This window comes from Crinia signifera, chromosome 9, assembly GCF_055691185.1.
Source record: "Crinia signifera chromosome 9, ASM5569118v1, whole genome shotgun sequence".
In the NCBI taxonomy this organism is placed as follows: domain Eukaryota; kingdom Metazoa; phylum Chordata; class Amphibia; order Anura; family Myobatrachidae; genus Crinia; species Crinia signifera.
The window spans coordinates 149,453,712-149,466,826 of record NC_139225.1 but is presented as its reverse complement, the minus strand read 5'-3'; the positions used below and the strand labels follow the sequence as shown (position 1 = coordinate 149,466,826).

The following is a 13,115-nucleotide window of genomic DNA, read 5'->3' as shown; positions in this document are numbered from 1 at the left end:
GTATCAGGGCCCCTTCATTCAGCCCAATGCCCCCTTCTCCCACCCCATCTCCCACCATCTGTGCAGTAAAGGGGTGATTAGTGGAAATGACTGATCCAGGCCCTACATGCTGAGCGGTTGATATAATACCCCCTACCACCCGCGGGACATCAATGCTTCCCCCAACCCTACCGCTGGAGGATCGGTAGGTGCCCCAATACATTGCTATGCCCAGGAGTCTAGACTGCTGTTGACGCCCCTGTATGTATGTATGTATATAGTATGTATGTATGTATGTATGTGTATATATATATATATATTTTATTATTATTATTTATATACATTTGGTCTATCTATAATACTTTAACTGACCCGGTATACACTGGGTCACCTAAGTGTCCATCTCCGTGCTTTGCTCCGCCCCTCTGGAAACCCCCTTCTGAAAATCCTGCGTTTGCCACTGCACCTCCTCCATCTGTGGGAACCTCGCCGACCATCAAATGATGGACCGAGTGGTCAGGCAGCACCGAGTGCTCCAGACCACTCTGACATTTCTCTGTATGAAAACAGGTATATGGGCGGGCAGCTGGCATCTGGCTATGTCATATGTCCGCCTCCCACACATGCGTCACGTCCGGATTACCATATGTACGCCCAGCGTTTTCATGGGAACGCCCATAAAACGCGGGGCGTACGCATATGGTAATGAGCCCAAACAGCCCTTCACGCCCCTGCTCGGACGGTTCTGACCGATCATTTTCTGCACGGAACTCACGCCGTGTTCGGACTTGCTCCGCGTTCGCACATGCGCAGAGACGCCTCTGCACATGCGCAAATACCAAACATCGGCCGTCCGACTCAATCAGAATAAGGGCCCATGTGCAGAGAGTTAAGCCGTGTACACATGGCAGCGATATGGGCTTAATTGCTGGAAATATGGTTGCTGGCGACCATTCTGCCAGTGATGGGAGTGTGCCTCTGCGATAAATCGCTGGGTGTGTGCTCCCGTTTTCAGCCCCATTCTAATCGCTGGTCGCAGGAGCTTGCTCCTGCGACCAGCTGATTACCTCTGCGGCCCCCCCGGCAGAGGTTCCTTTACGTCAGCGACCATCTCTGGTCGCTGATGAAAAGGAGACACTGAGCAATAAATTGCTGAGCAATATATCTCCCCCCGTGTGTAAGCACCTTTAGATTTGGGTGTTATTTTGTTTCTGTGCAGGGTAAATACTGACTGCTTTATTTTTACACTACAATATAGACCTCACTTTGAAGTAAAACCCCACCCAAATCTAACTCCCCCTGCAGTGCACCTGGTTTTGTCCATTTGAGAAGGAATTTGCCTTTGCGAGTGAACCAAATAAAGGCCAAAATGTGGGTTTCAAGAAACACACACACACACAAAAGGTTCAGGTAAATGCACTTTATTCTACAAGCCAACAGTAATTAGTCACCTTAACGAGGCTCACGCCCCTCACTACAATAAATTATGGCATAGAAAAAAATGGGAAGAGTGCTTAGTTACATACGGAATATGTACACACGCTCGTACAATGATGTATACACAATAGTGTTCCTGACTTTGTTAGTACTGTATATATACACAAGTCATCTATACTCAGACTCCTGTACACACACACACACACCAAAGTGACTAAATGTGGATTTATATGTGTGTATACCGATACTAACAGATATGGCCGTTCATTCAATTGGCGTATACTTATAACCGTACCATATTTCAGTCTACTTACACTTATAAATAGTTTTGCGTCTCTAGGAGACACAATATTATATAAATACATATATGTGTGTGTGTAAAAAAAAAAAAAAACTATATACATAGTCACACACACATCTACTCACACCTACTGCTACAACCAAGTATACTATAGTAATATATAGCTGTAATTATATTGTGTAAGTATACGGTACCATTGTGCGGATAGTGTAGACATATACAAACAGATTGGTATACAAGTATGAATAATGTAGGAATAAAATTTGGGGCTGTTCTCTGTGTTTTATTCCTGCGCCTAGTTTAGTACAGACGGAAGCCGCTTCTTAAGGAACTTCTTCAACGGTTTTCTAAAAATGAAAGCAATGGCGTAGATAATGTCCCAATGCGATATCCCAATACCCCACCCGTAGCGCCTGTCCACACTGTATATCGGTGTTAGGCACTTTGTGGGTTGCCAACTGTTCTACAGCGAAGACTCTAGTCGCAGTTCATACATTAACAAATAACATTAATCAAAGCTTTTAAAGAGGTCAAGCGGGGGTGCGGCCCTAGCACCCAATCAGAATCTAGCTGCCATTTAATTAGTACATTCTAGCTGGATTGTGATTGGTTGCTATGATGTAGTATCACAGAATGCATAAATAATCTAATCGTACAGATAGTAGGCGAACAACAATAAAAAGTCATATATATATATATATATACTTAAATAGTTTGGTTACTAGTAAGATGGGCACTTTTATGATTTGCAGATCGGATCTTTGGTTCTGCGAATCCCAGTATAATATCAGAAATCTATGGGTGCATCCTAGTCGACTGGAGGATTGTATGGGGCCCCATAACACCAGGGAACGTACCAGAGACATGTGATGCTACTGGTATAATTATCATTAAACTAGGGCTGTATTCACAGGACCATTGGTCAATATCACGCAGATGTAATAAGAGTAAAGTCCCCCATACACTATGCGATTTTGGCCCCATTTCACACGATTCCAGCGGATCTGGCTGAGAAACTGCGTGAAATCGTCCCAAATCGCGGCCTCATGCTCATTGGATCGCAGATCATACGTGTTGTACAGAAGATAAATCTTATGCGGGGGAAACAGCGACAGCTGGGTGAATCAAAAAGAAAAAACATACAAATGTATAGGCGGCCGCTGATTGGCTGAGAGCTCTCTCAGCCAATCAGTGGCTGCCCATTAATTTGTATGGGTTTTTTATGTATTCACCTGCAGCCAGGCTCCCACGCTAGGCTCTTGTTGTTCCCCCACCTGCAGCTCCCTGGGAGTTACATGCGATAAATCGTGTGCCATTTATCACATGTAAAAAATGGCACCTCAATTGCCAAATCGTATGCGTGCCCTCCCGAGCAGCTGCCAGGGAATTCAGGTCCGAATTGACCTTAGGCCTAGTGTATGGGGGGGGGGGGGACGGGACGACGACTTAACTCCCGGCCCAGGTCCTGAGACTGCCGGAAGCAGCAGCGATAATCACTTCAATCTGCCATGGACAGCGGACACAAAATATGGGAATAGGTTACATTGTACGAAGGGAATTCCCTTGCGTAATTACACGACCTATGGCCTCATGTCATTTTAGTTAATCCTCAGAAATGTTCTCATGTGATATTACAGTAATCCCAAGTGACCCCATGACCTCACTGATCAGCAGTGTGACTGGACCAGTGCAGCCGCCCTAATCTTATACTAGGCATGCATTAGAGCGACTTCTCTGAGGGGAAAATTCACCTGCGTTCCCCTCTCGAGGGTCCCGTATGCTGTGTAGCCTTCCTGCGATCTGACAGATCTATTCTGCAACCGGTGCGACTCACAGGCTGTGGTGCCATGTGCCCGCATCGGACCGGCTGTCAAATGCATGCGATGTGGATGCTTTTAATGCGATTGATTACTGCAATCACAGTGACAAAAAAAAAAGATGACCTGATCGCATGTATATCGCCCTAGGGCACCTTTACCCCTTTCCCTTACACAATTCTGAGATTCATTTGCTTTTATGTACCCTATAAACCCTGGGAAAGCAAACAGCCGTGCATGAGAAACACGTTACAAGACAAGCCACGGACAGGATATATTATGGGTTGGGGTGTTTTAAGAGAGGAGGGCCTGTTTGCAGCCTCCCCAACTTAGGCCCCACCCTCTCTCCCGGCCACAGCACCACACTGTACAGCGCAGTAGACTCTGAGCACTAGAGGTCTCAGACGCTACTGAGCATGTGCACAACGGCCATTTTGTTGGTGATACTGGCAGTGCTGCTGCCCTCATTGAGGGACTTTGGAGGGGGTATTAATAAATGGCGCACAATTTATCTATTATAAATACCCCACTGGTTAGGGGTCTCCTGGCAGCTGTTTGTCATGGACATTACATTATGTATACATTAGACATTATAAAAATAATAAAATACTGCATTAACCTGACAAAAAGAATCAATCTTCCCGTCCATCTGTACAAATTCAACATTTAGGTAACCTGGAAGTCTTATTCATAGCAACCAATCAGGTTCCAGTTCTCATGTATAGCTAGATTTGTTGCTATGGGCAACACCAAGAAATTAGACGAGTCTACACATCTGTACACACGATGCATTTCCAGTTAATTTGTAGTATATACATAATATGCTTGCCCAGCACACACCAGTATATCCTATGGACCCGCCAGGTAGTGCCAGTGATGGCCAATGGTACGCAGGGTCTTTGCCCGGACTTGTCACCGACACGTTGTTAATTAATACTTACTAAAATGGATGCTGAAAAGGGCAGGTAGGCAATTCAGCAACAATGTAGTCAAACTTCGATACAGTGAAACAATGTATGCTTAGCTTATAAATTAAAATTACCAAGTAATTTAAAGGCAACAACCATTATATAAAAAGTACTGTGTGTAACCTTTAGTGTGCTTCCCTCACCTAAACACACACTGGGGCAGCCATTTTGTGGGCCCGGACAAAACGGGAATGTACCATGTAGCTCAAGGACGCCACGTTAGACCCGCGAATAAGCAGCATTCTCTGTAATATTGGAAATCACATCTGTATATTTATATATAATGGCTGCTTCCATTGCAGACAATGGTCCTTCAGTTCTAAAGGTGTCAGTTACGGTAATGTTGCTCTTTCTGCAGCCTATGTTAGCCTACAGTATGTAGGCCTTATTCGGCCTCATTCCAACAGGTCAAGTTGCGGGAAATCCACTGAGCCAATTTAACCAATTTGATGCCCTAGGCGAGATTTTGGCCAACGCTAGTTCCGCCTCTGACCCAGCACCCCTTGCCGAGCACAGCACCCATCACCAGCCAGCAACACCCAACCAATACTCACTTTGGTGTCCTGTGCGAGCAAGAGTATTGGAACTCCCAGGACCAGTGGCCATTTTTGTTACTGCCCGCCATTGCCCCCACTTACGGTCATGGTAGGCAACCAGAGCCACTGGTGCTGTGTGCCTACCAGCAAATCAGTCTAGCTGAGCCGGCCCTAGGCTTAGAATGCATGCCCCAAGGCAGTTGGCCAATTTGCCTTGGTCCAGTATGATTTCCCGACAGTTGGGATCCCGGCAGTCAAGATCCTGACTGCCGGTATATTAAATCCATCCCGTTTGCCTATGTTAATAGCCGGTTCTGGATTTCCATGTATGCACGCTACGGGATATTGATTCGTTTTTGATATCTGAGTCCTGTTGGAGAAAGCGTGCTATATAAATAAAACGTACTTACTAGCTTGTAAAAGTAGACAATTCATAAGAGCACGGATATGGGCACTGCTGGATCAGGGTTCTAAGATCCAGAAAAGCCCATTTTTAAGTATAAGATAGATTTAGAAATGACGCAGCAATTCTATAAAAGTGTAATTCCTCCGGTGTGTTTTTGACCTGTTACTGTGATTGTGTGTTTTTTCCTTACGTGTGTCTCACAACAAATTTGAACGAACCGTCGGACTGCCAGAATCATCTAAGGCATACACTGTAAATGAAATAAAAACACCCATTTAAAAGTGACTAACGAGAACATCCTTTTGAAGTCAATTACTGACCCTTTCCTTCTTCCTACGCGACAGTTTGTAGTAATACTTCCCCATTGCGGCAATAGGAGAACATTGCACGTGGGATCGGGGGGGGGGGGGGGGGGGGGGGTTTGGGAGAGCTGTAGTGTGCGCACATCTAGTCCACATACTGAAAATACTGTACAATATTCATGTTTCTGTCCCAATATGTGGCAAGTGCCTGATTCCCATCATAATACAGGGACCTCTAGCGTCTGGCCAATATCATATAAATACATGTTCAGTGACAGTGTGGGGCATTACAGTACGTGAGGCGCAAGGTGGGCATTCCGTCATCGCGGCAGCGGTGCAAAAATTCAAGAGTTAAAGTCGTAACCTGGAGGGGGTTAAAGGGGGGGGGGGCAGTTTGTGTCTTGGTGGGTATGAAGGTCTAAAAGGCCAAAAGAAAAATGAGATCCGGCAAGTAGTAGCAGGGTTGTTATATTGCTGTTTCCGTGACGGAAGGAGGCAATCATTGCACAAAATAGGTGACCGGTGAAAACATCTCTTCCATTTGGCTTCTGCTGTCCATCCCAAAGTGCAACATTGAGAGTCTAGTGAGGTCACAGGTACTTGGAGCCTCTTTCCTCTAGTCCTGCATCTGCTACGTTAACGTCAGTTTATGCAGTAGGAATGTAAGTATCCTGCACCCCATCTTTCTCATATTCAGGTCCCTCGCACTTCAGGAAATGTTTTCCAACTACCCACCCCGATGCCTCCACTCACTGCCCCAAGCCTGTGTTACACAGACGGTGACTCGCTAATCCCCTGCCCAGCTCCTCCTCCTCCCGCTACTGCCCTGTGCCGCCTCTCACAGTGTCCGCGATGCCTCATGAAGCTGTCTCTCCACATAAACTTCTTGGCACACACTTCACATTCGTACGGCTTCACCCCGGTGTGCGTCTTCATGTGCTCTGTCAGGTGGTGCTTCATCTTGAACTTTTTCCCGCACACGGGGCAGTCGAAGGGTCGTAAGTTGAGATGCATATTGACGTGACGGTCGCGCATGCTCTTGTGCGAGAATGCTTTCCCGCAGTGGCACAGGAATATTTTGCCGCCTTCCCCCTGGCTCGTCCCTGACCCACCTTGACCAGCTGCGCCGTGACCCGAGGGCAACACTAGCAGCTGATTTCCTTGCATATCCAGGGGCAGGAGCGGGGGGCCCTGTGGGTATCCAGAGCCACTGCCCGATCCTTCCTCGTAAGGCATTCCATCCGAAGGCTCGCAGAAATTCACCTGTTCCTCCGGGGCATTGAGAGTGCGGACGTCACTAATACTCAACTGGTCTTTCTCTTCATCTTCCTCAAGCTCTTCATCGTCCTCTTCCTCCTCGCCTTCACACGTTAGCAGCAGACCCTGGTGAGGTCGCTCTTTTTTCACGTACACCCAGTGTCTCTGCGGCACGATGCTGGGCCGCCTGTAGCTGGAGAAGCTGGCGACAGAGACCTCACCACCACTTTGATCTTCTTCACCACTGACTTCTTCTGCGGCCTCACTAGCGACATCACTCCTCCTCCTGCTCCTCTCAGCGCAAGGCTCTGGTGGGACTTCACGTGGACTGAAGTAGTTGCTACTGCTCGGTGACTGGTTCTCGCTGGCTCTCCCCGAGTGAGGTCTCTGCGGGGTGGGGCCACTACTGCTCCCCGCTCCTTCTCCGCTGATGGAGCTGCTGCTGCTACCTCGAGACTCCTTCAGAAGCTCAGAGCACTTATCCACTACGTGCCACATTTGGAGCACGCTCCCCACCGTCAGGTAATTGACAATTTCGTCAGCCAGCATAGTCAGGCGTCCCGTGTAGGCAGCACACAGCACGGCCTCGAATGCCCCTGGATCTACCACACCGGGCAAGGCCACGCAGCTCATTCCTTTCAGGAGCACCTGGTCATGGAAGTATGGGGAAGAGGCAGCCAGCACTGCGCGATGGGCGCGGAAAACCCGACCTTGAGCGTGGATGGACACGTCGCAGAGCTTCCCTTCCACGCGTTGCTGGTTGAGACTTTCAAGGAGAGAACTGGCCACGTCTGGAAAGTCCACATGGATGAGAGGGCCACCGTTGTCCATGGTAACTCAGAAAGAGTGGGGAAGCACCTGAAGGACCAAGAGAGATGTCATATTAGTGACTTGTACGCACAAATAAAAATATTAAATTCAAAATCCGCACTAGGCCTGAAGCAGGGTAAGTCCTACGGCAGATGGAATAACTTGTGTGTAACCATAGAGGTGTCTCAGATCTGCAACAGACGTCACGTACAAGCAGCCACAGAGTGACAGGCGCTCAATCTGTACATCAGCACCACCTGCAGTGCACATGGTTTTGTCCAATAAAGAAGTTTGCTTTTGCAAACTAACCTGAACACCCCCTTAGTGTAATTCCTGTCAATTCTTATACAGAATAAATCATCATTAAAAATTTACATCGGGGTGGTCGTGTCGGAAAAATCGCGTCGATCGCATCGCATCGCATGCGATTTGGTCGCATGCGATGCGATCGACGCGACCGACCCGATTTTTTGATTGAATCAAATGTAAATCGGGTCCCTGGGACCCGATTTTACATTGGATTCAATGTAAAATATTCCCTAGACCCCCAAATTTTACGACTTAAACCCCACCCCACGATAGACGCCAACCCGAAGCGTGGCGAGCGCAGCGAGCCCGCGAGGGGCGACGGTGCGCGTCCTCCGACCTTTTCATTCCCCTACTATCCACGTCGGCGTGGAGTTGAGAATATATAGTGTGGCGAGCGCAGCGAGCCACCGAGCCCAAAGCGTGGCGAGCGGATGCGTATACCTGTGAAGTTATACGCTTCCCCTTGCCACGCTTCGGGCTCGGTGGCTCGCTGCACTCGCCACACTATATATTCTCAACTCCACGCCGACATGGATAGTAGGGGAATGAAAAGGTTGGAGGACGCGCACCGCCGCCGCTCGCCACGCTTCGGGTTGGCGTCTATTGTGGGGTGACGACGGGGACATCTATAATGTGAAATGGGTCATATTGGCCCATTTCACATTTTTTTCAATGTGAGATGGACTTAATCAAGTCCATCTCATCTTGTGCCATTATAATGGCACAAGACCGACGTGATGCTCACGATTTCAATGTTAAAAAATATTTTAACATTGAAGCCTATGGCAAAATCGGGGGCATCGCGTCGGGACCAATGTTAATGGTCCCGACCGATGCGATGCCCCCAATTTTGTACCTTTGCCGGCAAAATGGACCTGATTTCAAAGGAAATCGGGTCCATTGTGTGGATCGTGTACCTTAACTTAAAGGTACACGATCCACACGATTGTGGCCGTGCTAGGAAACAAGTACCTTTTTTTTTTTTTTAAGGGGTCATCATTACAAAACATGGTTTTGCCTTGTGACTGATTGCCCCTTTAAAAAAAACTTCCAAGTTCATCTGGCATCCCGCATCAATAAATGATAAGAACAATCTCTTCCATTGGTTGGTGTCTTTCCCCTTAATCGCTTCATATGGACACAAGAGGAGTGTTATAAATTTCAATGAATAAGTAAAACAAAAATTAAAATCCAAAACTTTAAAAAAGTTTTCTCAGTACAGATCGAGTCTACCGTATCCCTATATCTATTATCTGAAATATTCCAAAAATCTTTTTTTTCCCCCATGCCCTTTTTTTCATATTTAACAAGTCCCCTGATGTCCACGGAGGCCTCTTCAGCGGTCCCAGGAGTGCATTGCGCGAGGGTGCCGGTGCCGTCACAGGTGCACCCGCAACGGCCTCCGTGGACGTCGTGGGACCATCGGAGCACCACCAGGGGACCAGGTAAGTATTAAAAAACTAAATTATTCCAAAAACCGTAAATATCCCTTATCCAAAATTCTCGTGGTCCTGAGCATTTTGGATAAGAGACCTGTATATTACTCTGATTAAAACAAGTTCCAAATATATAAAAACCTCAATCCGAATGGTAAGGATGTGACTAGGGAACATAAAGATGTCATACAGATCAAGGCTCCGGAACCTGGGGCTCAGCTCGCCCTGTAACGGGGGTGGTATATTAGGTCGACAATGTCTAGATCAGGCATGTCCAACGTTGGCCCTCCAGATGTTTTGAAACTACACATCCCAGCATGCGTTGCCACAGTTTTGCTATTAGAGAATGCTAAAACTATTGCAAAGCATGCTGGGATGTGTAGTTTCAAAACATCTGGAGGGCCAACGTTGGACATGCCTGGTCTAGATCAACGTGCAACAAGGTCAACACTAGAAAAAAGTTGACATAAGAAAAGACAGGCACGGATCGGACGACATGAATTTCTATTTTTATTTTCGGCACATGAGCTCATGGATTCGTCTACCGCTATGCTTTGGGACTGGCGCCTTGTTAGAGTGGCGTGGTTTACAGTTCCCAAGCGGGGATAGTAAAGTATGAAGAAGTAAGAAAAAAAAAAATCTTGATGATTTTTTATTGATTATATCAGGTATAAGCATTCGCACAATCATTGCACTAAATTCCTGCACCGCGCCTCGGGTCTTTCCCCCTGTTACACATATAATGCAATTTACAGGTTATGGTGTATAACCACAACAAGATAAGGGGGTACTACACACTGTGCATGTGCCAAGTCTAATCTCCCAACATTCTTTACGGGTGCCGGACGCGATCCCGACAGTCAGGATCCCGACAGTCATTTACCCGACGTCGGGATCCCGACTGTCAAAACAGTGACAGACGGGTGCCTGATGGCCACTCGCTATTCTCCCATAGAGGGAGAATAGAATAGGTGGTGAGCGTAGCCGGGATCCCGACGTCGGGCTAATGACTGTCGGTACCCTATACCACACCCTTCTTTACCTTTTACCCTAAAATATATTTAGCTAAGCTGATTTTACCCCCTTGATTTGTACACACTGTATCCCCAGAAATTGATGATATATCCTGTTAGTAGGGTACACAGCCTGGCAGCCATTGATGATGAGGATGACTACCATGTATGGCTGTGTGTGGTACATACATGGCAATCATCATCATCAATGGCTGCCAGGCTGTGTGTGGTATAGCCATTGATGATGATGATGATGACTACCATGTATGGCTGTGTGCGGTACATACATGGCAATCATCATCACCATGGCTGCCAGGCTGTGTGCGGAACATACATGGCAATCATCATAATCTCTGGCTGCCAGGCTGTGTGTGGTATAGCCATTGATAATGTGACATCCAGGCAACTATTGGTGTCAGTATTACAGGATGATATAGTGACAGTCTGTGCAATGTTTCCCCTAGACTAGAGATGGGTAAACCCTGACAGGAGCCTATAACCGGGCAAAGAAACTCAGCGCCGCAGCGGCAGTACAGACTGTGTGCAACCGAGATGGCGCAGCAACTAGTCTGAAGAACTAACCAGAAGAAGTGGGCGGACTTGGAGGCGGGACCAGGGGCATCACGCAGGGCAGGTTGTTATACACAAGATCCTTATACACTACAGTAGTGTAACACACACAGATAGGCATGCATATAGAATCAATATATAGATTCTATGTGCCAACACACAGCCAGGCATGTATATAGATTCATATGCATGTCCGGCTGTGTCTCGGCAGCGCGACCGTCCATTACCCACAGGAATTTCATTTTTACCCCTGTTCCGCGACCACTTATGTGCATTATACATTGGGAAATTTACTAAAGGAAATTTGTAAAAAATAGGTGTATTTGTATCCAGAAATACACTTATTTTTGACATTTACTATCACGAAAATACGGCAATTCGTATTCGTATTGATAGCACATCAATACTACTACGAATTGCCGTATTTTTGGGATAGTAAATGTCAAAAATAAGTGTATTTCTGGATACAAATACACCTATTTTTTACAAATTTCCTTTAGTAAATTTCCCCCATTGTGTTCGATCTGTTCAACATGCAGTAGAAAGTGTGCTGACTTTTGAGTTGAATGTAAGCTCTCACGAGCAGGGCCCTCTGTGTCATCCCCTCCCCACTGCCAGCAACAGCAACACCCCAGGGTCCTGTCACCCTACATGTTTTGTAAATAGTATGTTTATGCAGCAGTGTTTACAAACCATGTGCTCTGCAGCAGGATACAAACAATGTGATACATAGTTTAAACACGGATCTGAACTAAATCATACATGTTGTCTAGTGTGCACCCGCGAGTAATCTATCAGAGGGTATGGATCATTAGGTTGACAAGAGAATGGTCGACACCATTAGGTCAGCATGCAGAAAGGTCGACACGGGTCTAGGTCGACACAAGCATTAGTCAAAAGGTTGACATGGGGGTTTTCACTGTTTTTTTACCGAATTTCGACACAGTCGACATGGACACTGAACCGTAGCACCGATATGCTCGCCATGCTTCGGGCACACTATTTTATTCTCCCACCACGCCCTAGTGGGTGGTAGGGCATGAAAAACGCCATGTCCACCTTGCCTATGCTGACCTAATGCTTGTGTCAACCTAATGACATGTCGACCTACACCCATGTTGACCTAATGACCGTATCCCCCTATCAGAGATATAGATAGATATGATAGACAGACAGATACACACAGATAGATAGATAGATAGATAGATAGATAGATAGATAGATAGACACACATATAGATAGACAGATGCACACACAGATAAATATGACAGAAACACACACACACACACATATATATATATATATATAGACACACACAGATAGATAGATAGATAGATAGATAGATAGATAGATAGATAATATGACAGACAGAGGTGCTTGCTGCTGGCTATACCTGTGCTGCAGCCCCATATACACCCGGCACAGTGCCTGCAGACAGTATACAAGAGATGTAAGCACTCTCACACCACCTGTGAGAGCCCCCCATCCCGGGCCCCTGAGGGGCCACACGCCCACCCCCTGCTCCCAGCATTCTGACGCCCGCACACAGCAGTTTAACATCATCTCACCCCAGGATGTTCTCTCTTGCTGCCTCTTTAACACCCTCTGTGTCTCAGGCCTCCTCAGGCTCCGCCCCCCTACGTTAAAGGCGCGCAGGCGCACTGGATTTTGCCTGTGGGAGCCGAAGCCGACCGACGAAAATGATTTCGCCTTTAAGAGTGACGTCACATGAGTCGCCGCCGCAGGTTGGTCCGTGCGGCCTGTAGGACGCGCCCATTCTTGTTTCTGGCGACCTCGTCTGCTGGGCCGGAGCGCCGGGCGTGATTGGAGCAGGGAGCTGTCCGCCGAAGAGAGAGGGGCGGGTTCAAGGCTATCCTGTGCATCGATTGGCTGGCGAGCTCAATAGAGGGCTTTGTTGTGTGGATACTGAAAGACATACTGTACATGTATATGAGCAGCTTTATGGCTCCCTCG

The 13,115-nt window shown here is 47.1% G+C and overlaps 1 protein-coding gene across 1 annotated transcript; it reads right to left on the bottom strand.

The window, feature by feature from the left end:
* Positions 1–1,384: 1,384 nt before the first annotated feature.
* On the bottom strand, positions 1,385–12,877 carry ZBTB22 (zinc finger and BTB domain containing 22). Its single transcript, XM_083160218.1, has 2 exons — positions 12,710–12,877; positions 1,385–7,861 (listed from the first exon to the last, which is right to left on the bottom strand). Exon 2 carries the CDS (start codon positions 7,832–7,834, stop codon positions 6,515–6,517), a length of 1,320 nt encoding a protein of 439 aa, XP_083016344.1. The 5' UTR covers positions 7,835–7,861; positions 12,710–12,877; the 3' UTR covers positions 1,385–6,514.
* Between the last annotated feature and the right edge of the window lie 238 nt (positions 12,878–13,115).